Below are 27044 nucleotides of genomic sequence, written 5' to 3'. Positions count from 1 at the left end.
TACGTAAAGTCTGACCCCTGAGGTCACCGGTCGTCTAGACTGGAACGCGCTGTCCATCAAACTGCTGGAACATACTGCAGCTTTGTACCCCTACATGGGGAGTTCCTCGCCAAGCTTTCGTTAACAGATGGATTGATTTGAAGTGTCGACTTTCAGGCTCAGATATAAATTCAAATATCAAATTTGAATACCTTGGCATGCTTTGTCTCTTATGTCAGGATGAAAAAGGCCCACTAGCATGCACATTTCATACTGTAGGTGTCCACTGATAGAGCAAGTTGCCGAACACTCACATTTTTCCTTCCTTATTTAGTCATTATTAGGTTTGATTCCCGGCCAGGGCCCAAACACCCTGCCACTGGAGATCTCCAGTTCTGGTCCGAAGCCCGGATAAATGGGAGGGTTGTTTCAGGAAGGGCATCCAGCGTAAAAAACTAAGCCAAACAAATCATACAAGTCACTCACTGAGGCAACCCCTGAATGGAGAAGCTGAAGGATAACTAAATTTAGTCATTATTAGGACCACATTGAAAACAAAAAAGAATAATAATTAAATGACAATAATACGGAGTTTGCATCCCCCTTCCAATGAGCTCCCCACTCAGGGGTCGGGTGCAGCGTGAGCTGCGTGGCAGCCAAAGGCGGGAACCTTGGTGGTCCGATCCTCAGCTCCAGAAGCTACTAGCTCTTGGGAGGTGGAATGTCACCTCTCTCTGAGACTTTTGTGTATGCACGCGCCATGGACAGGGACAAATATAAGAGACAGCCATGAATGCCAGTTATTTTATTCATGCTGAAGGAAAACCTACGACAAATTTGATGCAGATTAATTTGTAATTGTGAAAAATATAGACTTTTTTGTATAGCCTGGTCTTTTAAACCACTATTAGTAACATATACTCTTATATTAGCCAGTGGTAAAAAAATATAATTTGGAGTATGTGGCATACAATCTCTTTAAAAGTTTGTTACAAGCACGACCATATGGGGTTTCTCTTCTGTGTCAAAGTGAGAACTTTAAGTTGCACTGAAAAACTTTTTTCAGTCCTCATTCTTGTTACTTTAGAACTTTTTGTTTCTCGGATTATCATTCTTATTAGCACCTTTTTCTCGTACCAAGTTTAGAATTGTAACATTATTATCTTGTTCTTGTAACATTATTAATTCATCATTTTGTAATTATTTGAGTCCTTTTAGTGTGGCGATTACTGTATATTCCTTCATAGGTTTGTATTGTGAATTGATTGACGCTTTGAATTGAATACGTTCATCAATTCATCCTGCTGTGTCATTTTACAGCTTGTGAAGGCGGTTGGTAACGATAGTGGTTCGATTACCAGCCAATGTCCCACCACTCACACTCTGAAGCTGAATAAATAACTGCAAGGGTGTCCAAAACATATGGCCGCAAGTCCAATGACACAACCACAAAGTCAATCATCGAGGATGTGCAGCAACAGATACGGATGAACCTCACCATTATACCAGTGGTTCTCTTTTTTTTTTCTGTCACGCCCCCCGTAGGGGACAGAAATGTTTTCACACCACCCTGATTTGAAATACTATTGAGAAACTGATAATATTGGGCCGCGCAGTGGCCGAGTACTTAGCATGTTGGCCACACATTCAGGAGATGGGGAAGACCTGGGTTTGAATCTCTGCTCGGGCATTTCTGTGTGGAGTTTGCATGTTCTCCCCGTGCGTGCGTGGGTTTTCTCCGGGTACTCTGGTTTCCTCCCACATTCCAAAAACATGCATGTTAGGTTAATTGGTGACTCTAAATTGTCCATAGTTATGAATGTGAGTGTGAATGGTTGTTTGTCTATATGTGCCCTGCGATTGATTGGCTGGCGACCCGTCCAGGGTGTATCCCGCCTCTCGCCCAAAGTCAGCTGGGATAGCATACTCCCGTGACCCTAATGAGGACAAGTGGCATAGAAAATAGATGCAAACTGATAATATTTAATTATTTATCTGTACTGTAGAGAAAATGCAACAAAATGAGCTGTGAAGCATACAAGCAGATTCAAGAGTCAAAATGCATGTTAAGTGTGATAAATGTGTACATGTTGGCAGGTCTGTACTGACACTGTACTCCATGCCTCTCAAGCCCCCCGCCTGACAGTTCACCGCTCAGAAAGTGAGAACGAATATGGAGATGGTCCCCACTTTGCAGTTAAAACAGCTGCCACCCTTCTGGGAAGAAGAAGAAGTGTGTCTTCATCCAGAAGAACATTTGTGTGGTCAGCGGTCAGAGGTGCACAATCACTGTCCTAGTTCTTCCCAAATGTCTTTGATGGGATTGACGTCAGAGCTTTCAGGTTCTTTCGTACAATTTTCCACAAATTTGTAGGCAACAAAAAGGTCTACAAAGCAATTAAGACTTATTCAAGAGACTAAGAGGTATGACTTGATACGTTTCTCCATATATTGCATCTGTTTGAGTTTGAGTACTAGTTGGAAGCTCTAGCTGGATCCTTACCAAGCTCTGACAATAAACTTCCTCTCTCTCGCTCGCTCCACTAATGTTTCATTCATTGTTTACGATACCTTGCATATGCTAGCATTCTGGATGCCCCGAAATGGAAGCTATTTTGTGTATCCGACACTTTGAGGTAAAACATGTACAGCAAATTTAGAACAAAGATAAAAGTCATGTAGCAACCATCAGTGGTATCCACCCACTTGCCAACCACTGACCACTGACAGACTTTATAGCTCCCTTTTTCCTCTTTGGAATGAAGCGGCCGTCCTATAAATACTTTGTGTATGTGACAGCTGGACTTGCCATGAGTTACATTTGGGTTCCCATTTTAAATTTAGGCTATGGTCTTGTCTGTGGTCTTTCTGGCTCCATCATACAAAAGACATTCAAATGCACCACGTTGGATGCCAGACAGTCAGTAGCATTGTGTGCGTATGGTGTGGTGTGGGCAGTCTGGTGGTCACCAAGACCTTCGAGTAAAGCCTGATTGTCTGACATTTCTCCATAAAGACAACTGGGAATGCTGCAGACTGGAACGAAGGGCACGTGACTTTGGAATGCCCATTTGTTTCTCAGGAGAATTCAAGACGGTCACGCTTTCCTTGATCAGGCAAGGTGGATCAAACGCAGATGGCATTGTAATGATGAAAAATTCATGCCATTGCTGACCTACTAGTCTAACTAACACGTCATCAACAGAGCCCAGGCACAAAGACTATAAGCCAGGAGTTGCCAAACTTTTTCCACCGAGGGCCACATACAGAAAAATCAAAGGATGCAAGGGCCACTTTGATATTTTGTTAACTAACACATGCAAATATGCTAAGACGATATACTGTATATATTTCAAGAAAAAACGGCATCTCAGCTCTGTGATATAGGTGAAATTAGAATGAACTTCGCTCTTTGCTCTTTTTATCCCATTTTTGCTGCTGGGTTTTTTACATTTTATTTGCACTTTCTTTTTAAATAATTTTCATACATTTTCTTCTCATAATACAGTATTATGATTTTATTTGGAATATTATAATATTTTTACTTTATTTTATTTAATTTTATTTTTAATTTTATTTTTATTTTATTTTTTCCCAACCTAATTTTCCAAGTTACAGTACAACTTTATTTATGTTTGTTTCACATAATATTACCACTTTGAAAAAATAACATCTTTTTTCTTTAATATTTAAACTCTATGCTACTAAAATTACACGATTTTTTCTGATAATATTACGACTTTTTTGTCATAATATTAACAGTTAATTCTCGTAAAATTACAGTATTTTATTTTTCATTTTCATTTACTTTCAACTTTCTTCTTGTTAATTTTCTCCTCTTAATTATTCCCATAATATTTTGACTGTATTCTCGTAACATTACATTTCCCACAACCTAATTTCCCAAAAATTACACCTTTATTTGTTGGTTTGTTTTTCATAATATTATGACTTTAAAAAGATAACGTCTTTCTTTAACATTTAAAATGTATGCTACTAAAAGAACGTTATTTTTCCTCATAATATTATGTTATCGCTGAAAAATTATGACTTTTTTGCATTACATTACAACATTTTACTATTAATATTTTGACTTCATTCTTGTAAAGAATGATTTTTCTACAATTGGTATTGTTTTTTGAGTTTTCTTGTTAAATTATATTTTTAGAATGTGCCCTGGGCCAATAAAATAAACAGCCGCCTGCTATAAACTGTCGAGCCACGTTAATCTTCATATTCTAGCAGCTGTGTATAATATTTTGTTTTGCTCCTTGCTATTCTGACGTGAGGCCCATAACAGACTTGACGAGGCAATCAATCGGATAGTAAGGTGCTTCCATACTGGGATGCAAACAAAGAAAACAATACCATGTGGTATATTGCCACATCATTGACATGTACGTTAGGCTGCATGTATGTAAAGAAATCAATACAAACTATGGACACATTTTGAAGGCTGACCTTAGGTTTGGAAAGGCGAGAACAATTAGACATGTGTTCACTTGTAGGGTTGAAATATACTATATATTTTTTTACACAACTGATGGTTAGTCTACAGTACAAGGGAGATGAATGTTTTTCAGTAACGCTTAGTTAAAGCAAATCACTTTCAAAGGAGCCGTTCATTCTGATTCTATTCAACATTGATGTTTTCTGTTGTTCAGCAATAAACCCATGTTGTAATAATAACGTACTTAAATAATATATTCTCATTAAAATGTCCAACTTTGAATAGTTCCAAAATCCCTGAGCTAAACTTCCCATGAACATTTATTTTGATTATCCAAAACAAACTAATAATAGCAATACTGTAAAGAGAGAGAAGTATGTAACTATCAATATGCTTTATTGCGGTTGTGTTGTGCAGTGGTGTAGGATTGCACTGCATGGTATGAGAGGTTTTACTCCTCTTTACGGGGTAAAATAAGGGAACAAAATACAGACACAAAAGACTTCCCTCTGTGTGATACGTTGCAGAACCATACCACTGCAAATACAACCGCAATAATTGACTAACTATTAGTGTTAAATAACCTCCAGTGAATGGAAAGTGAAACATCAGACAGTTAATAGTCAGATATTTGTCTCTCAGAAGAAAAATATTTCATACCCTGCAGTTTTGCTCAGTTGAACCAAAGTGACCCTGCAAAATAGGAGCAACAGATACAATACAGTACAGTAGCAGTAGTATTTGTGGATTTACAAGGCATCGGCCTTGTATATAAAAATAAACCACCTAACACAGTGTCATTTGTTTTTGTTGCCACAAAAAGCCCTCGAGTGTCATTCACAGTGTTGCACATGTTTCATCTCTCGTGCCCCAGTCGTGCCAGCTTTAATGCCCTCTGGACATTTCTCATGCCTCATTCAAACGTGTTGCCTGGACAAGCGCCGGCGGCACTTGTGTGCACTGCTGGGCGGTACGTGACCCAATGATAGTTACAGTTATGCACATGATAGCAGGTAGTGCAATTAATCTCCCACTAACAATAACGCTCTGTGTACCCAGTGAACTCCGAGAGGTAAGATAAGCATGCACTTCATGTGTTATTTTGTTTGCGATTCGTTATCTTTCCTCTTTGAACTGAGAGATGCAGTCCTCTCTATCTTGTATGTGTCCCGCTCATGAAAGGTTCTTTTTCATGGAAATAGGCTGGCTTCAGAGAGGTCAGTTTCAAGCACCATTAGATTTGGTCGAGTCAAGATTCCCCTGTCTCCTGAGCCAGAATCTTTAACAGACAAGCTCTCTATAATGCATTTAGTATCAAGTTTGATCTCCTCAGTACTCAAAGACTTTAAGTCTTCTATTGACTGCCCTGTATCCCCAATTGGCACGTTGTGTAATTGCTGCTGCATGCATTTGCATTTGTTTAACATTTTGGAACACTTGTTCAGGCTGTCTGTTGTGGCTGATGATGTTCATGCAAATGATGTTTTAAATAGAACAAAAACATTGCTCTCGAGGTCATTGTTAAAGAGCCTAGAAACACACAAACACACACAAGTAGACACAAGCAGTGTAACGAGAGACAAACACACGCCAATCGCAGTGTGTAGTTGAACAATGAACGCACTGTACAGCGAGCCATGCAATCTTCTTGCAGGCCTGTGTTAAAGTAATTATGGTCACAATGGAAGCATGCGTCATACATGAACTGTCATCCAGCAAGACTGATGCAGAAAAAGATTAGAAAAATGTTCAGCATGTGGACAGAAAAATGTTTTGATTTTGATGGAGTTTCATTTTGTGCAACAACAGTCCATCAAAACTCGGCAAACATTGAATGCTTGTGAGGATTTGAGGGAGAATAAAGGTCAGTGTGGGATTTGGTCATGGAATTTTCTTTGGGAAAACAAAACAAAAATGATTTGTTATTTGAACTTCATTTTGAAATACAGAAAAGAAAACTGAAATACAAAGCATTCTTCATTTTCTTTGTCAAAAAGTAATTACTACATCTAAAAAAACAGCTTACTACATTTTTAAGAAAAAAAATAAAATGACCATTGAACAGCAAGAAAAAAACAGACCAAAAACAAACAGTTTTTTTGTCAATTTCAAAGCAAGAGCACAATGATTACTACCATGTCTGTGTGCTTGCGGCTCTGGAGGCTAAAATGTCTTTGGAGCCCTACTCCGAAATGATTTTAGACATGGCTAAACGAGGCCTGACATCTGCAGAAATCTCTGCTTTATTTTAAATTTTTCTTATCCCCCACAGTTATGTTTTTTTGAGTATCAGACACAAGTATAGACAAACACATTCACAACACCTGAATAAATATCCATTGGTCATTGTTAGATGTTTGGTGATTTGTTGCCTTGTATGTTGGCAGGATTACACAACTGCCAATGAGCATGTATTTTTGTGGAGGGGTGTCAAAGAAAGACATAAGAGTTTGGTGAGGATCCGGCAGATATTTATGGAATTATATGGAATATAAAGGAATATATCTTCAACTTTGGCCGTTTTTACTCACAATGGTATTTCACTCTTGCCAAGAATGCAGTCGATTGCAATCAGTTGATTGTTTTTATTTCTTAAAATACATGGAAGAAAATTCGAAGAAATTGTTTGTCTTCACACTGTAGATTTCAAGACTATTTTTTTTTTATTTTATGGTCATAGCTTTAACAATGAAACATCAAAAGCAGCAACAGAGCACCCGTAGCGGACCTCGGGTTGTTTTTCTTCAAACAACAAATTAGTTGATATTGAATCAACTAAGCTAAGAAGTGAACTCTTGTTTTTTAAATTTTCTTCAAGACATCATTAATCAATAATCCATTTGACACAATCAAGATCATTCTTAACGATCTATTACTCCATGAACCAGGAAGTAGTCTGCTCACTAACACCTAGATCAGGGGTCACCAACGTGGTGCCCGCGGGCACCAGGTATCCCCCCACGACCACATGAGGTGCCTGCAAGCCTGCTTTTCATTCAGGTTTTCAGTTAATAATGAAAGAACAGTAGAAAGAAATGCATTCTGAAATACAAAATGTGAGTTGTGGACACCAGCATTTTGTTCATGTTCTGGTAAAACAAGCATATTTGCTTTGTTTGGCTTTAAAATAAGCTCTGAAAATAAATGTTACAAAAATGAGTAGCTCTTGGCCATTTTCATTTTGTAAAAGTAGCTCTCACAAGGAAAAATGTTGGTGACCCCTGACCTAGATGAACAAACAGATAAAGATATGTATTTAGGGATAGTTGCTGAATTTGATAGAAATTAAGAAAAGAATAAAAAAATAATTGCTTAAAAAAACACAAGGTGATGTACGCTAAAATACTCACTGTTTGTCACGCCTGATAATATGCTCTTTTCGGTCCTTGTGCACAGGTTGAAGATGAGATCCAAAAGCAGTGTGGTGTCACCCCCGACAAGTGGGGAGCTTGGGGTCCCACAGGGTGACCCCGACATGGGCCAAGAACAGGATGTGTGTCTAGCTGTGAAGGGCATGAAGGCCAAAGTTCAGCAGCGGGAGGGTGAAGATAAAGTGGAGGTGATATTTGACAAAAAGCAGCCATTGTTGGACTCTACAGAGCTTGGAGAAAAAGGAGGTGCCGCAATGAACTTGTCCAGAGAAGATATGCTCAAACTGCTGGTGATCATGGAAGGAGAAGTTCAGGTGAGACCATGCGATGATAATCCGTCGACACATTTATACACACTTATATTTCAGTTATTAAATCCCTGTAACTGTTAGCTTTATCTTATCTGCACAGAAGCACACAGGTCATGCCAAAACTCGAGATCCACAGTCAGTGTGATTGGCCACACTCTAGTCAACAATTGAGTTGGACTGGCTTGTTGCACTACAGCGCTACCTTGTGGTTGCAGACGATATTTCAACCTATCAAAAAAAAGGATTCCAAAACTTGTCCAGCTCAAGACCCGATTTACAAATGTATTTCATCCAGTAGGAACCAAACTTACAAAATAATGTATTTCCATAATATTAAAATATACACATAAACTATTGTTTTAAAGGATTTTATTACAGCAAACTGTAAAAATGAATATTTTTTTCACACTAGTTCTGCAAAGCAAAGAAATTTATCATCAAGAAAAACAAACAAAAATAATAGTTCTACATAAACACCCCAAAACTGAATGATAAATTAGGACAAATAAAGCGTATTTGACCGCCATATTATCAGTTCCTGCAGCTACATGTTCTTCAAACGTGCATGTGCAGCGCAAGCCATGTTATGCTATTCTAATCTCAGTATATATCTGTGTGACTGCAGGCAAGAGAAGATGTTATCAGCATGCTAAAGTCCAAACAAACCCCTCAAGATACCCTTTCATCAGCATGCAGCTCTGCAAAAGGCAGTTCGGCCCTCCAGGCCCTGCAGAGGGATGACCTCATCACTGGCACCCCACCGCACAACCACACTGCGTACCAAGACCCAATGATTGAGGTCAGTCACAACAGTCTTTCTAAAAACCTGATTATCACATAACATCAAAATGGTTGCAGCTTGTTTATTGTTATTTGCGCCCTTTGCAGCTGGAGCGCCTGCAGGAGAAGCACAGGGAGACCTACAGACGGATGCTGGGTCAGTTGCTACTTGCTGAAAAGAGCCACCGTTGCACTGTGAACGAGCTGGACAGCGAGAAACGCAAACACATCGATTACATGAACAAGAGTGACGACTTCACCAACCTGCTCGAGCAGGAGAGAGAAAGGTGAGGGGAGAAAGACACACAGGACATCATTTTACATGTTTGTACATCTAATCAGGGCCACCCCTCACTGCATGCAGAGCACGTGCTGTGCTTTGGGCCCCACGATCCATGGGGGGCCACATTTTGTGCAAGGGAGTGCATTCTTGGCAAAGAATGCGCATCACTGCATAGATTTTTATTCTGTTCATTTGTTATTTTGGACTAAAAATAAATTATTTAATTTGTTTCCCAGGTGTTCGTATGACGCCAAGACATGCACCTAACTATGTATGTAAATAGTATAAAAATAGCTTTCAGTGTGGCAGTTAGGTTCGAGAGATATGGTGTCCGAGAGAGCCCAATGGATTTTTGTTATTGTGCCCAAAATCCCTGGCAGTGCCCATGTTTGTGTTACAGTCATTTTGTAATGTGGGCGGGTGGGAGGGGGCTCCAAACAAAATTCTGCTAAGGGCCCCAATTTGGCCAGGGGCGGCCCTGCTTCCAATAGTAATACAGTAATCCCTCGTTTATCGCTGCGAATTGGTTCCAGACCCCACTGAGATAAGTGAATTTCCACAAAGTAGGATTCCTTCTATATTCATAGTAAAGGCATAGAAAACCTGTTTACAATCTTCTAAACACATTTTTTAACTTTTCATTAGAATGATCCAATATAGTAAATATAATCAGAGAAAATAAGCCATTTAAGACATAAATAAAACTTGCGCTTGTGTGTGTCGCAGTAAATGTGTTCTGGTGCTAGTAGGGGAGCAGAATGGCTGTCGGACAGGAAGTGACGTCGGGGGTACAAAGTTGAGTTTTAGCTTGTTGTGGGTTATGGCCGCAGCAGTAGCTTGTGTTATTATTATTATTATGTTATTATTGTGCCTGCCATAATTTAAACCTGCAGTCTGTTTTTCAGCCTCATGAAACAATTAATGACACTTAGCGACCAATGTAGAATACGAGATTCATAATTTGAATTTGTCTTCTTAATGGGTTATGTTTGTATTGTATTTTTAATTATAATTTTATTTTCGTTTATTTTTAATCTTTTGTTGTAGTTGTTTGTGGTATACAACTGAAGTGCATCACATTTAAAAGGGTTTCTAACATTTTATCTTTGTCACGTGGCTAAATAACCAATATATTAGAAATGACTTTCAGTATGAAACAATCCAGTTCTACAGCAATGCAAACCTACATGTAATAATGTCACATTTTTGTCACATTTTTTACCATTGTGGCTCCCAATTAATGTTACGGCCTTTTGCCAACAAAAACTAATTAACTGGCCAATTGTTCACATACTATATGTTGCAATTAGAGACAATTGCAGCAAATCGCAAACCTTTAACTTTGGCTTTGAAGTGCTGACAACATGTTTTTGTACTAATTTGGAATTTTAAGATGACAAGCAAAATACGTACAATATTTTTGGTCCATCAAGTCGTGCGGCGATATTGACTAAGTAGTTACACATCTGTAAAGTGCTCAACCAGGGCTGTCTTGAGTGAATTGTTGCAAAGTGATCTTTGACCTGGTTACCAGTGAACTTTGACCTTGGGTACTCCCCTGAAAAAGGTCAATCGCCACCAATGATCAGCTGACCGATTGTTGACCTACTACGTATCCACCAGGTTTGTTGACAGGTGTATATAAAAATTGCTGACGGATTATGTATTTAGGGGCGTTTAAGATATAATTGGATTTTGACCTCAACCTTTGTGCTTGGATTCATAAAATAATCAATAATGCACAGTACGTTTGTAGATTTAAAAAAACGGAAGATGTGGATCAATGACACTTATATTAATCAGCGATGACTGAGATTCGTTAAGTGGTTTTGGGGACTCGAAATGGGACATTGACTGTCAAGGGTAGACTGCTATTAAGGGCTTTTTTGACTCATGTTTGTAGAAATTCATGCTTTTAATATTAGTTTATGTACAGTAAATGTCAACTGTTGTCTGTTGTGAACTGAAAAGGTTCCACGTTGGCACTCTTGCAGAGTGTTGTGAAAGACGTGTGAGGTGGTGACAGCAGTAGAGAGAAAATGAGAGGAGATAGAAAGTGAAGGCGGAGAAAGTAAAAGCACAAATCCAAACGACAACTTGATAAAACATAAAAGTGGAAGACTGGAAATAAGCCATGGAGGAAGTTAATGAAGCGATGTTGGAGAATGTGTTGTTGTCTTCAGCAAGCCAACCAAGCATGGAGGAGTAGTTCATCTCACTAAAATCAAACACTTGACTTTGACAGTGAGAGGTACATAGCTGTGGGGGTTTCAGGTGAGTAGAGTGGATGTGGAGGGCCTCACAGGGATCAGATGAATTGTTCATGTGCACTGACTGCTTTACTAAGTTCAGTGGTCCCTCGCAATATTGTAGTTTGATTATCGCTCTCTTGCTCGATCGTGTTTTTTCTAAAATTAATTAATGGTCACTGTTTCACTGGTTGACTGTGGTGTATTATTAGCCAAAACATTTTGAAAGACAAAGGTATAGCTACTATTCTGGCCACTAGGTGCCAGTAATGCTCCATTATTGAGACATGACATGGGATTACATCACACTGCATGGAGTCAGCCATGGTATGTCCGACATGATAGAGTGAAAATAAGTTATCCTCCCCTTCAGTGTGGTATTGGTAACACTTTCATATACAGTATTTTACATACTTTGTATTTCAACATCTGGACATATTTCAGTGAAATGTATTTTCGGCACAGAACTCGAGGACGCGCTGTATTCATAATTTATGTTAGTGCGTTCACAACCATAAAACATAACACGGAACGTCGCAAAATGAGGAGCACCTGTATTGCTTATTATTAATGAATTAACAAATATTTTAGAATATGCTGAGGGATAATAAAAGAAGAGCTGCGTGCTGTACTTTGGACAGGCCTGCTATGAGGAATATGACTTCAGTTTGACTGGATGGTAGATATACTGTAAGTACTATGATCTTCAAGTGATGCCATGACATCAGTAATAAATCATTGCTCTTACAGAAACAGGTCAAGGGTTAAGCATTACAAGTAAAATTCCTAAATGAGTTTCACATTGGTCGCATGTTGGTCTCGTGGTTATTATGTGGGCCTTACTCATTTTTGGACTTTGCATGATCTCCCTGTGGGTTTTCTGTGGGTACTCCGGCTTCCTCCAGGGGTTCCTGTTGTCCATTGGCATGAATGGTTGTTGGTCTATATGTGTCCTGTGATTGACTTCTTTTGCAAGAGACAAAGAAAAATACGAGTGCTAAATAAACTGAGTAAGAAGTGAATATTGTGTCGCTCTTTTAACCTTACTCGTCTCCCCTGCAGCTAGCTAAATGCATGTCTGCATGAATGAGTGTCGAAGGCAGTTCAGAGAAAGTAATCATGACTTTAAAGTCAAGCTTGGCTAAGTGACTGTGACTAGAGATCTGTGCTTCAGTCAGAGCAACTTTGACTCAAGTCGACTCAAGTCACCGTTTGGAAGACTTGACAAAAAAGGACTTAAAAGTCAGCTTGGATTGTTACGTTTGGTTCTTTGGTGGACCCCAGATGCAGAGACTTAAGGCCGAGAGTTGCAACAATAGCGTTCTTTAATTCAGCCAAAAAAAGGTTCAACGCAAAGCAATGGGGAAAAAAAGGCACACCGTGGAATAGTCCAGATGCATCATTTGGTTTATTATTTTTACTTCTTAACTTGAATGACAGTTTAGAATGTCAAAATGTTGCTTAAAAATTGTCTGCAAAGTCTGTCAAGTTTGATTTCAATTTCCGTTATTTCCAATGGCACAAAGTAATACAAACAAACAAATCAACGAGCATCTCCAAATGTCCATTTCCATTTTTGATACCAATAAAATGAAATGACATGTTTTTAAATAGACTGGCCCATTGTATAAATAAGAGCTAGGGTCTGTAACTGTGTCCTGACTTGCAATACAGAGAGACTGTAATGTGACATTGCCATGACAACCCTTGACCACCTACTGTAGCACTTTAGTGGTCTATAATACTGGTGGACCAGTCTGACTCATCTTGTGCTGTGTCAGCAAGAGCAAACACAAAAAAGTATCACGGTGGCCCCCACGTCCTTTCACTTTTACATACGCGGCCCTCCGTGTAAAATGTTTGGACACCCCTGGTATGAATGAATTGCTAAAATGCTTATGGCTATGTAAGAATAACATTATGGCAGTTGTCTGGGAAAGGACAGGTATGTTGTAAATTTGGCACATGTCCTAAGTAAACAACCACTTGGTTCACTTCCATGAAAGAGATGAGTAGGTAGTTTTCAACAGCTTCCCTGCTCTAGTTATGTACACCGTTCAAGTCATGAATGTGATGGCGACCATAACACCTTTCACCACAGAGACCGGATTCTGTGCTGTAATGCTGCTTAGTGGAAAATTATTTAAAAAAATAAAAATGGCAAGACAGCTATCCCAAGCTTTACTCATGAATAAATACATCCTTTTGCAAAAATAGACAATATGCCAACACCTATAATGAAATGCATTTCTGCAAAGTCTGCACGTCTGGTACTGCTCTGCAATGTCATTCTCTCGCCTTAGCTGAAATGGAAAAATCTCATTTTCCATTAGCATGATGTCCTCCAGCCCTCTGGGTGAGAGCTAAGTGAAAAAAGTAAATGATATCGTGCCATATATTCTTTGGAATGTAGAAAATGGACACCAAATAAGGTCTTTCAGACTGGCAGCCATCAGCAATGATCGCCTCTCAGATACCAGATCAATGAGTATGTCAAGAACCTCACATATATAAGTGAGATGATGCTTGATGCTGAACAGAGGAACAAATTCCATTCTTCAATATGAGTCACACAAAAAATTATAACATTTAAGCTGTAACTGGTAATTAATAGAAGAAATGTAAACATACAGTACAATAGCGATTTTCTTGTGTTTTAATGACATGCAGTATGTACAGGATAAGCGGCATTGAAAATAGATGGATGCAGTACTTCTGTGGCTAGTTTAGTGTTGTGGCTCAAAAAAAGAATTGCTTTAGCTAGTAGGTAGTCCAAACCATAGGTCAGAACCTTTTCCACCGAGGGCTGGATACTGAAAAATCTAAGGATTTCGATTTTTTTAAAATTTATTTTGTAAACAGGCTAAATCAAAGCCATGTAGATGTGGTAAAACATAATATATTTAAATAAAAAGCCCCCTGGATGTCATGTTATAGGCAATGATGCATATTATTACTCGATTACATTTTAACTTTGTCATTTCATTATGCTTTTTTAAAAAAATGTTGTAGTTTTTTTTAATTTTCTTGTTCTTGTTGTTGTTCTATTTTTGGAATAAGGTGCAGGCCAACAAAAAAACAAGCTGTGGAATGCTAAAGGTCCCTGGACCACTCTTTTTTAAAATCGGGATTGATTTACAGTCGTCCCTTACCACATCACGGTTCGAAGTTTGATCACAGTTTTCAAAAATATATTAAATAATAAGTCATGCTGTTTCGTGGTTGAATACAGTCTAGCATTACTCAAAAAATATGCATATTTAAAGGAAAACTGTACTTTTTTTATTTTGCGCATCGTCCACAATCCTTATGTGAGACATGAACACACGTCTTTCTCTTTTCTGTTCGTTCTAAAGATATGAAAACAGATCAAAAGACACAGATCATTACTGCACATAATGGGACACACCTATACCACCTACGAAGACCGCTATTAACACCTCCAAAAACCTCCAACAAGGTTTTATGGTTTTATATACATGCTGTGATCATGTATTAACAGCTGCATTCATGATAACATGTAATAGTTACAGCATTTTGTCGTATTTTGGTCCTTTTAAGCATTACAGGAACTTCCTTCCTGGGCGCATTGATTTCACAACAGAAACGAATGCCTACACCTAACATTAACTTTTCCAAACTTCAAAACAAAAACTGCAGCAGCAGTAGCGGCAGCTCTAATATTTGGAGTTACCATTTGGTAGTGGCCTGAGGCATTGAGAGCGCGGCTCTGACACGCTGCCGGCGAGTGTGTGGTGTGGCAAAGTGTCAATACTAGTGATGTGTCGGTCGCGAACCAATCGGCTCTACGAGCCGGCTCTTTGAAATGAACGACAGGAGCCGCTTCGCGTCGTTGGGAGCCAATTGGAAGCCGATTATTTTTTTCCTCGTCTTTTTTTCTGTTAAAGGCAAATGTCATAGGTCAAGATGTGTGGCAGCGTCTCTGTGTCCACATTGAGCGGGGGGACACTATTTTGACCTAATTTGTCCATTGAGATGGGTCTTTGTTTTTATATTTTATAATATAACATTATATTATAATGTATTTATGTTGCTGCTCATTGAGGTTTAAATAAATCCATTTAAATAATAAACACTTGATATCATGTATTTTTTACATTAGTAATTCTTTTTACTCAATACACATAATTCGGTAATAAATTAATTTAACGCAACAAAAACATCTGAGAAGCCACTTGGGAGCCAAAACAGCCAGCTATTTTTAGTGAGCCGAGCCAAAAGAATCGGCTCTCTAAAAAGAGCCGAAATTTCCATCAGTTTTCCTTTTGGTAAGTATTTTCTGCCTAAATTAAGCATTTTCAAGCATACTAATGCCTAATTGAACTAAAATACAAAAATAAGGCATTAAGAAGACACATTCAAAGTTGTTGATGAAATGTGGTATTTTACACTAGCCACTAGGTGTCACTAATGTTACTGTAATGTTCGGTGAGACACAGAATCCCCAGACTTGATCACAGGAACAACAGGGTTTTATTGGAGGTTTTAATTATCACACAACAACCACAATAACGCCTATTAAAAATCCCTAACATAAACACAAGCTACTTTTTTGGCCGTTACCCACGCAAAGCTGAAACTCAACTCTGAACTCCCAAAGTCACTTCCTGTCCGCCTCTCTTTCAGGTTCCGTAGGCAACACATTTAAAGTAACACACACACGCACGAGTCTTATTTATGTCTTAAATGCCTTATTTACTCTTTTTTAGTCTACTATATTGGGTATGAGTATGGAGTGATATTTTATGTCTAGAGGACTCTAATAAGGGGAGGGTTGATCGATAAGATTGATTCTGACCCGCCATGTGACAATATGTGGACAAATACAGCTTCTATGCTGTAAACAAAGTGGGAGAAGAACATGAAGGGTTGTTGGCAATATTGCAGTAATGCCCTTTGCTGCTGGGGAGTGTCAAATCAGGATAGTTAATTGGCGAGTTTTCGCGAGTTTCTTTTCACCATTTGTGTTGTGGCCAAATAGTGGCACTAAGCTGATGTCACAGCCAATTTCCTGTAGGTGAGAGGTTGTTTGAAGTATTGCTGAAATAGTCACGCTGTACATAGAAAGATGCTTGCTCTTAGGAATTAGAAAAACAGTACATTTTCAGGGTTGATGTTGACTCAAGGGCCACACAGTGGCCTAGTGGAGATCTGGGTTCGTATCTCCGTTGGAACATCTCTGTGTGGACTTTGCATGTTCTCCCCGAGCGTGCGTGGGTTTTCTCCGGCTCCCTCCCATATTCCAAAAATATTCACGTTAGGTTAATTGGACACTCACACTGTCCATAGGTGTGAATGTGAGTGTGAATGCTTGTTTGTCTATATGTGCCCTGCAATTGGCTGGCGACCAGTCCAGTGTTTACTCTGCCTCTTGTGACTCTAATGAAGACAAGTGGTACAGAAAATGGATGGATGTTGACTCAAAATGTGCTAAAATGTGTAGACATACAGAGACACTGTACTGGTGTGGCAGCTAGATTTTGTTTTGTAGCATACATTGTCATTTGTACTGTCTGTATCTGTGTTGGTACCCCCTCGAAAACAAAATACTGCATCTCAAGGGGCTATCCTAAATAAATTCTTCCATCTTTCATCCTCAGCGTTTTGACACAGGGCCTGCAGTGCCTTGGAGCAAATTCCTCAGGACATATAGAATAAAATGTCTACGTTGTTTTTTTAGTTCTCACAAACACAATTCAACTTTCAATGTATTCATAGAGCCCTATGCTTTTTGTGGAATTGGCCAATAAAAACGGAAATTTACATAATGTGAATGAAATGTTGTCATCGTGAGGAGAAGGTATGTTTGTGTGCGAAAGTATTTCCCCGGCGGACCGCTCAGTCGTGGTGGAATCTCATCCAAACACTAGCCCGCCTCTCCCCATGTCGAAACGGGTACCTGAAAAAACTTTGGCCTCTCTTATGTAGTGTGAATGGAAGATAACAGGGTTAGGTTAGTTTAGCAGAGCATGCTAGTGCGGCTGTGTGTGTGTGACTCAGGCTGTATGAGTGTGTTTACACCGTGTTGTGTTTTAACGGTTGTTAATGCAAACAAGCGTTTTACGGTGCCCACTGACATTGTGCAAGTTCTGAGAGAAATAAGGACAAGAGGCATGTTTATTCTTGCGGATGGGAGTCCAGCTTGTCTTAACCATCAACAGACATTCTCTACACACACAACACACTTCCAGTCTTCAAAATAAGAGCACTGTTCGCCACATACTGTGTAAACAAAATCACTTTGTCTAAAATATCTTACATTATTAATGCAATTGGAATTGTATCGGTGACTACGTTTTCTTAACCGCAGCCACGGGCATTACAGTTTGCTGAGGATTTTGTCCGTGCAGAGGCTGACATCTCATTAGAAACGACATCTGTTTCTGAAATACTATACTGGAAATTCTCAGTACTGAAATACTGGCCAATGATGTATTGCATCAATAATGTAAGGATTTTTGCATTTACATAACAGACCTATAATTTACTGTCACAAAAGTACACACTCTGTCCAGAAAAGTAAAACAGATTTTATAGGTGCCTCATATTTACTATTACAGTGGCAACTAAATGCGAAGCTATTTAGCTGTAACAGAACAATAATGCTCCATAATATCACCTTCTTTCTGCAGTTTAATAGTTTGTAGTATAATACAACTGAATTACAATATACCATATGGTTAAATATGTGTTTTCATAGCATAGGTGACATTGTGTCGCTTCTTGATGTTATATATGTGTTCAGACACAAAGACACAAAGAGGAATTTGTTGAAGTATCCAGTCCTGTGCATCATCATAACCTGGTATAAACCTATTCTCTTGGTTATAGTCTGTACTCTCCAGTCTTCTACACCTTAAAAAGGACAAATCCAACAATTTCATATCTGGTTTGCTCATCACATGCAACTCTGCTTGTCCAGTTTTCCCTCAAGTAGAACTCCAGTGAATATTCTCTCCTGTCTTTAACCTTAAAACATCATAAAACAGAAAATTCCTGAAATTAACATGCAAAGAACAACAATTGGAGAGACGAAGGTTTTTCCTCAGTCAGGGTTTTGTAAATTGCCTGGAAAGCTGTTAGGACTGGCCTTTTCTCAAACATGCCAGTGTTGCATGGAAGCAAGAAAATTGGGGGAGTTTTGCAGAGTGCTCTTCTAGTGGCAAAGATCCCACCCCCTTCAGTGTTCAAAACAGTACACAGTCTCTCCCTCTCTTTCTCTCTCTCTGAAACACACACACACACACACTATGCCGTATATGGATGAGGTGACATCACGCACTGGAGACCCAATGGTTCTGTGCTGTATTTATTCATTGATTTCATTTGCCTTAAACATGCATGCCTGGGATGTGAAAGAAGAAAGTTGTGGGAAAAGAGGTCCTGGCGACTAGTCACGCATCCTGATGGGATTTTGTATCACAGTAATTATGACTGTGCTGCTTGTAGAGCATCATAACAGTGGTAAGTTCCTCTATATTAAGATATTTTCTGGTACTTACATTGCATCACATCTGTGAAATTTGTTGACAATGTTTTGGTTGTCTTTTGCATTGCATATTTGGTACTGGTATGTTTGTTGATGGGAGGAGATGGAGGGGAGACAGCCAACTTTGCATTTAATCGGTTTTGCATTGATTTGGCTGAAATTTAGAAAGGGCAAGAACAGATTAGAAAGAAACATACAAAAGTCTACTTAGAAAAACAATAGTAAACTTTAAGCAGCAGTTTGAGTCTCCATACTAAACTGGGAGGACTATGTGCCTTGTTTGGGAGAGCTCATTATAATATTTAACTACAGTTGAATATGTCGATGAATGATTACCTTGTTGTTCTGTGCAACAATGCGATGTCAGTGTGCCGTAGAGAACGCCTGATTTTATGATTAGTATAAAAAACTTATTTGGGCATGGAAATCAAATTGAATCTCTGCGTCTAATATTTAATTATTGAGATGACTAAAATATGCAATGAGGTATTGTTTTCCACTGAAGAAATATCCGATCCAAAAAATGTTAAATCACTGTTTGACTCATGACACACTTAACACATGTTTAACTGACGTGCATCCTTGATTTTCCCTGCTGCCACTTTTAGACTGAAGGGGCTGCTTGACAACGAGAAAGCCTTCCAAGTAAAAAAGGAGAAAGAGCACTCTAAACGTTTGGCCAAGGTGCAAGAGGAGCTGGTCAAGCTGAAGTCCTTTGCCCTGATGTTGGTCAATGAGCGTCAACAACACCTGGAGAAAATGGACCTACAAAGCCAGCGTGTTCAGGAACTGAGCCAGCAGCTTCAGCAGCAGAAGCAGATAGTGATTGAAGCCAGGGAGCACGCTCAAGAGGATGCCCACAGGGTCCTGAGCTTAGAGGCTGAGCTTAAAGAGAAAACTGCCACTCTCGCTCAGCAGCATGAAGAGATGAATACTAAGCTGGCCAGTCAGGAGCTCCTCAACCGTCAACTCAATTCTAAAATTCTAGAGCTTATGCATACAGTAGATGAGCTAGAGGAGAGCAACAAGGCATTGAGGAAATCAGAAGAGGAATTGCAGGAGATAAGAGACAAAATTGGCAAAGGGGAGTGTGCAAACTCCAACTTAATTGCAGAACTAGAGAATTTAAGGAAGCGTGTCCTGGAAATGGAAGGAAATGATGAGGAGATCACCAGAACAGAAAATCAGTGCAAGGAGCTCAGGAAGAAGTTACAAGAGGAGGACAACAAAAGTAGAGAACTTAGGCTGGAGGTGGAGAAACTCCAGAAAAGAATGATAGAATTAGAGAAACTTGAGGGCGCCTTCAACCTCAGCAAGAAAGAGTGTGCTCAGTTACATGCTGCTTTAGAAAAAGAGAAGTGCCTGACCAAAGAGCTCTCTGATGAAGTTGTTACACTCAAGATCCGAATGAAAGAGCTGGAATCCTCTGAACTCAAATTAGAAAAGTCTGAGCTAAACTTGAAGGATGACTTAGGTAAGCTGAAGTCTCTGACTGTAGCTTTAATGGAGGAACGAAAGACTCTTGTGGAAAGAATGACATCCGGTGAAAAGACAAAGGAGGATTTGAGTACGATGGTCAAAGCTGAGCAAAGTAAGGTTATGGAGGTGACTGAGAAATTGATAGAAGAAAGCAAAAAGCTCTTGAAGTTCAAATCAGAAATGGAAACTAAAGTTGAGATTCTAACTAATGAAAAGGGAGACCTCAGCACCAAGCTTGCATATGAAACCGATAAAACAAAAGATCTTCTTTCCAAAGTCAGTCAAATGAAAAAGAGGTTAGATGGGTTGGAGCAAGCAGAAAGGTTGTCTGTGAAAAATGCAGTGAAATGTGAGCAAGGAAGGGTGTCTGAAGCTGGGAAAAAAGATGATAATAAAATTAAAGAGCTAACCTTTGAGATTGAGCATCTAAGAAATCGCCTCAAACAGCTTGAAGTAGTGGAGGGAGACCTGATAAAAACAGAAGATCAATATGACATTTTGGAGAAAAGGTTCATAACAGAACAAGACAAAGCTAACATACTTTCCCAGCAAGTGGAAGCTATGAGGAGTCAGATAGCACGGAACAAAGCTATTGAGAAAGGAGAAGAGGATAGCCAAGAGGAAGACCTGCGACAACGATATAAGCGAGAGGAGGCCAAAACCAGGGAGCTGCAGGCGGATGTACTAGCTCTCAAGGAGAAGATACATGAACTGATGCACAAGGAGGATCAGCTTTCTCAACTGCAAGTCGATTACTCAGTCCTACAGCAGCGGTTCTTCGAAGAAGAAGAAAAAGCCAAGAACATGGGCAATGAAGTTCTCCATCTTACCAAAGAACTGGAGATAGCAAAGCGTCACAGTCGCGCATTAAGGCCAGGTTTGAACGGCAGGAGGATGGTGGACATTGCTGTGACATCCACTGGAGTACAGACAGAGGTCTTGTCCAATGGACCAATAGAGGATGATACCCCAGCAGGGTTTATCAGGAAGTCTGTTCAAGAAGAAAATCACATCATGAACAATTTAAGGCAGAAGAGCCTGAAGAAGCCAACAGAAAAGACAAGAGGCATTGAGCGTTCCCCTTCCTCTGGAAGTGATCTCAGTATGAAAAAATCCTGGATTCCTTGGATGAGAAAGAAAGATAACAATTCTCATGAAACCAGCCTGGAAAAACCCCCACATATTACTGGAAATCCGGACCTGACCATGGCCCACAAGCCAGGGCAGCCTTTACACATCCGAGTAACACCGGACCACCAAAACAATATTGCTACCCTTGAGATCAGCAGCGCCACGGCTGCGGACGTTTTCTCAACATCAGCTCCACTAAACCCCAATCCATCACACCCTAAATCCAGAATAACAATCATTCCAACACACTCTGCTGCAACTCTTCGAGGAAAGTCCACCAACGGACAACAGGGTCCAGAAAAAAACAAATCTCCAGTCACCATCACCACTATTTCCAGAGCCAAGTCACCAGACAGTAGTCGAACTTCCTCCTCTACCATGGCAAGGCCCATGTCTCCTGTCACCATCATGACAGTTAATACCACAGCAGTACCTGAATCCTCTTCTTCTCCAGAACTTCAAGAGATGACCATGGGCCGGGCTGTATTCAAGGTTACCCCTGAGAAGCAGATGGTCCCAATGCCAATAAGGAAGGGTCACAACAACACAAGCATTATCACCACCACTGACGATAACAAGATCCATATCCATCTAGGCAACAGCCTGACACCAAAGATGGTAGTCCGGCCGGTGTCTGCTGGAACAGACAGCAAAGAACTAACCCTGTCAACGGGGACAGTATTGCGCTCCCCTCGCCAAATTACCACAACTCGGACCACACAGAATAAAGTGATGAGCAGCATTACCATTTCCCCCGTTGCATCCAACACTACAAGACCCACACAAAGCATGGTAAGTTTTGCTTAGGTTAATTCAATCAAAAATTATATTGACCACTGAGAAAAACTCTATTGTTTTAATTCCCCTCTTAACAGCTACAGTGCTAGAGTGACTGGTTCAGTAGTTTACTCACTTAAGAACTGGCCATATTTTATTATAAGTGCTAAGTTAAATTGCCAGTATGTGGGGGAAACCAGCCCTTAACAGGCCAAATAAATTTGTTACCTTTGTTTATACAGTATGCTGAGTAGTTTCATATAGCTTTAACTATCACTATGTAGACCAGTGGTCTCCAATGTTTTTTCTTGTGAGAACTACTTTTACAAAATGAAAGTGGCAGAGAGCTACTCATTTTTGTGATATTTATTTTCACAGCTTATTTTAACCCAAACAAACTCAATATGCTTGTTTTACCAGAACATTAACAAAATATTGGTATCCGCAACTCACATTTCTGTATTTCAAATTGCACTCAGAATGCATTTCTTTCTAGTATTCCCTGTAAATGAAAAGCAGGATTTAGGGCACTTTGTTGGTGACCCCCGATGTAGTCCAAGTAAAAGTAAATGTACTATATAAATAATGCGGATTGGATAGACTGATGACCATGAGAATCTAACTATGTTGATGTTTCAGTGGACCTTATGATATCCTCTTTGTGGCGCAGATTGGTAGCGTGACAAAAAAGGCCCTATGGGCTGGCCTCTGCACATCAGAGCTAATGATGTGGCATTCTGCCACCCTGCTACAGGCATGCTGTAATTTATATTTGTTTCACAGTGTTTACATTCACAAACAGATTTGCAGGGCTCTGTACCCCTGGCTGACACAAAACAGCCTTGCACCAGTAACAGCACACAGAATTTTTGCCTGGCTAACTGGGTTGGAAATGAAAGAATGGATAAATATTTGCATTTTTTTTCCATCTCTGTCCAATGAACTACAATGTTTAGAAATTCTGAATTTCTGTTTTGCTTTTTAAAAACGAATTACTCTCCATTTCCATTCAAATACCAACTGCTTTCAGTCTCCTGCCTGAGAAACTGTAATCTCTTTTTCTCTCTATTGTCAAATAGTGTGGGCATGATGCCCAAGCCCCTCGCACAGGGCTGACCCGCATCCCAATGTCCAAGAGCCTGAAAACTGGGAAAGCAGTGCTTGGTTCCCTGGGCATATCGAGTGGAGTGAAGACGGAGTCGCGTGCTGAGAGTCAATCTATGAGAATAGAGGTTAAGAAAACAGCCATAAATGGTGTTAATGGAGGAAAAGGCTGATTAACCAACTAAAATACTCGATGGTGCTAAAAAGACTATAACACCACAGACATGCAGTGTATCATTGAGTTCTTTCAGATTATATTTAAACTAAATCATTGTATTTGTAATTTTTGTATAGTATTTTGTACTTCCCTGTCACATCATAGTGTATGTTGCTATTATTTGCATTGTCATAATGTACTGTATTTAAGACAATAATGTCAAACCATCCTGCTACTAACTGCTCATTGCTTTGTGTGATTGGCTCACATGTATTTTCAGTTTGTTCAGTGTTATGCAGTTTCAAATTGTATGTAAATTATTTGTTATCAAACACATTTTGAATAAAAAAACATTTTAAGATCCAAGTGTTCATTAGAAACAGGGGCCTCACCAGGTCTTAAAAACAGGGGGCTTAGCTCCAAGGCTATATAGTAGATATCCATACATATGTATACACATATACAGTATGTACACGTTGTGCCATAAGTTTCTATACGTAGGCACTAGGTTGAGGTGTATCACGTGAAAATACGAGACATAAATCATATCAAGGAACGCATCATTACAAACATAACATCAACTGTGCTAATGCAAGTCCATCAACAGTGGAAAACACGTATTAAAATGTGTTTTTTTGAAACAATGATCATATAGAACACATTGTATAAATAAAAACGGTTGTCCAATATGAATGATTATTTTTCGTACGTATGGAAACTCATGGCCCACCCTGTGTGTGTGTGTGTGTGTGTGTATATATATATATACAGGTATATACACACAGTATTATATACAGTGGTGTGAAAAAGTGTTTGCCCCCTTCCTGATTTCTTATTTATTTGCATTTGTCATGCTTAAATGTTTCAGACCATCAAACAAATGTAAATATTAGCCAATGACAACACAACTGAACACAAATGCAGTTTTTAAAGGAATCTTTTTATTATTAAGGGAGAAAAAAATGCAAACCTACATGGTCCAGTGTGAAAAAAGCGATTGCCCCCTAAACCTAATAATTGGTTGGGCCAGCCTTAGCAGCAACAACTGCAATCAAGCATTTGAGATAACTTGCAGGGAGTCTCTTACAGCGCTGTGGAGGAATTTTGGCCCACTCATCTTTGCAGAATTGTTGTAATTCAGCCACACTGGAGGGTTTTGAAGCATGACCCACCTTTTTAAGGTCATGCCACAGCTTGTCAATAGGATTCAGGTCAGGTCTTTGACTAGGCCACTCCAAAGTCTTCATTTTGGTTTTATTTTATTTACTTGCTGGTGTGTTTTGGATCACTGTCCTGCTGCAGAAGCCAAGTTCGTTTCAGATTGAAGTCACAAACAGATGGCCAGACATTCTCCTTCTGGATTTTTTGGTAGACAGCAGAATACATGGTTCCATTTATCACATCAAGTCTTCCAGGTCCTGAAGCATCAAAACATCCCCAGACCATCACACTACCACCACAATATTTTACTGTTGGTATGATGTTCTTTTTCTTAAATGCAGCGTTACTTTTACGGCAGATGTAATGGGACACACACCTTCCAAAAAGTTACAATTTTGTCTTTGTTGTGTTATTAATAAAGTGCGTGTGAATCTCTCTTCTTAATATATTTTTTTATCATAAAACGTCCTTTCTTGTTAGCGTCCTATTTGCTAGCGAACAAAATGGCAACCAGAAGTTACGTTGCCCATCTACGATGTAATCAGCGGTTGGCTGTCAAAAATGTTAAAACAAAACATGTTTTTATAGTTTTGTCATTATAGTTTTACATGCATAAAACAATTCTAAATGCATGTAAACGGTGAATGAAAGGGATAAAGGAACATTTAAAGTTATTTTTACCTTCACTGAAGACTACTGTTTCCAAAGACACAATGTGGCAGTGAAACACCACATGGACACCATCTCCCTGTTTTGTTATGGGTTATTTCTTTAATTCAATATTGTTTCTCACTATGCTGACACTTGCAACTTTCTTTGGCTACATTTTGGGTTATATGAGAAACACTATTGAATTCAAGAAACAACTCATATCAAAACAAAAAAGTGGTGGTGGTTGATCTCGCTGCCACATCGTGTCTTTGGGGACAGTCGTCAAGAATCACGTCTTCAACGAAGGGAAAAGTAATGTTCATTTATTATTTTTTTATTCATCATGTATGTGTATTTATATGCATTTTTAATTGTTTCCTGCATGTCAAAGTATAATTGTAAAACTATAAAAACATATTTTGTCTTGTTTCTGGAACAGATTAATTCGGTTTACATTACTTCTTATGGGAAAACTGTATTTAGTTACCGTTTGTTTGCGTTACACTTAAACCTTCTGGGACAAATTAATGACGCTAAACAAGGTTCTGTTTGCTATGTCTATATTGTAATATAAATGGACATATATAAAGAGGTGTAATTCATTTCCAGCAATACCGCAAATTCTCCAGAAAATCTGTCTCATTGAATGCATCCATTAACGTCCAATCAGGTTTAATGAGGGTGTGGATTACACTTCGCCAGACTACTGGAGAGTGGCAGTGGTTAACACCGGGATGTGTCAACATGATACTGAGGAGAATTTTATTTGCACTCGCAAATTACAAAAACGATTGCTGTGTGAAAAACCTGCAGTACGACAACTTCAGACTTTGTTCGGCACCTAAAGTTGCACTAAGAACGATAAGTTGGACTGATACCTGTTGTACGCTAATGCTTTGGGTAACTCTATTTTAGCATCCATTTTAGGCAACAGTACATGTTGCCTACCTGTGGCCACACACTGACACTAAAATTAAAAACATAGTTTATTTGTATACTGTGAACGTGGCTCGTCAATGTAAAATGTAAACTAAACACACGTCTCTTGACTGAACAACAGCCAGCCAATTGCAGGGCACATATAGACAAACCATTCACACTCTAGTAGGATATAGTTATTGTAATCATCAGTGTTAACATTTAGCATTATTCTGCCAGCGGTCCGCCCTCGCTCTATTGGCAGCGACAGTGTTGCTTTTGGCACTGATAATCTTTTTCAATGCCTCGTGACGCTCCATAATAATTACTTGCTCATCTTGTGTAAAATACACCGGCTGGGATTGCTTCGCGTTTGAGCTTTTCGTTTGGGGAACTTAAGTTTTGTTGAGCTGCATCTTGACCACACTTTCGCAGTACACCCGCACAGTTTTCTCCACGAGCGTGGTGACGAACGAGGTGGCTGCGCATGTCTGTAGTAGTGCCCGTGTGTCGTATTTTCATAAGACACTTCTTCCACACTGCAAAATCTTTATCCAGCATTGTCTCGTCCATGCTATAAAAGCCAACGTGAGTCCAGACTTTTGATTTTTAACTATGCTGGCGTATCTTTATGTTTCAACGCCGGTATATTACGCGCCATTTGTTTATTTTTTTTCTTTTGCTTATTTTTTTCACTTTTTTCCTGCTTTCATTTCTTCTTCTTTTGTGGTTT

The 27044-nt window shown here is 39.3% G+C and overlaps 1 protein-coding gene across 3 annotated transcripts in view; it reads left to right on the top strand.

Moving 5' to 3' along the window:
• LOC129193077 (filamin-A-interacting protein 1-like) overlaps positions 1-25104 on the top strand; it is a 32198-nt gene extending 7094 nt beyond the window's left edge. For 2 of the 3 annotated variants that reach the window (XM_054797690.1, XM_054797689.1), the window contains exons 2-6: positions 7826-8114; positions 8737-8910; positions 9000-9178; positions 19542-22335; positions 23400-25104. In XM_054797690.1, coding sequence (XP_054653665.1) covers positions 7833-8114; positions 8737-8910; positions 9000-9178; positions 19542-22335; positions 23400-23597 — 3627 coding nt within the window. In that variant the 5' untranslated portion in view covers positions 7826-7832 and the 3' untranslated portion in view covers positions 23598-25104. Of the gene's footprint in view, positions 1-5417; positions 5502-7825; positions 8115-8736; positions 8911-8999; positions 9179-19541; positions 22336-23399 lie in introns of those variants that run through there. The other variant, XM_054797691.1, reaches the window with a different exon arrangement.
• Positions 25105-27044: the final 1940 nt, after the last annotated feature.

The sequence above is a fragment of the Dunckerocampus dactyliophorus genome, chromosome 13 (genome assembly GCF_027744805.1).
Source record: "Dunckerocampus dactyliophorus isolate RoL2022-P2 chromosome 13, RoL_Ddac_1.1, whole genome shotgun sequence".
Taxonomy (NCBI): Eukaryota; Metazoa; Chordata; class Actinopteri; order Syngnathiformes; family Syngnathidae; genus Dunckerocampus; species Dunckerocampus dactyliophorus.
The sequence above is the reverse complement of the archived record's forward strand: the minus strand, read 5'-3'. Positions and strand labels throughout refer to the sequence as shown.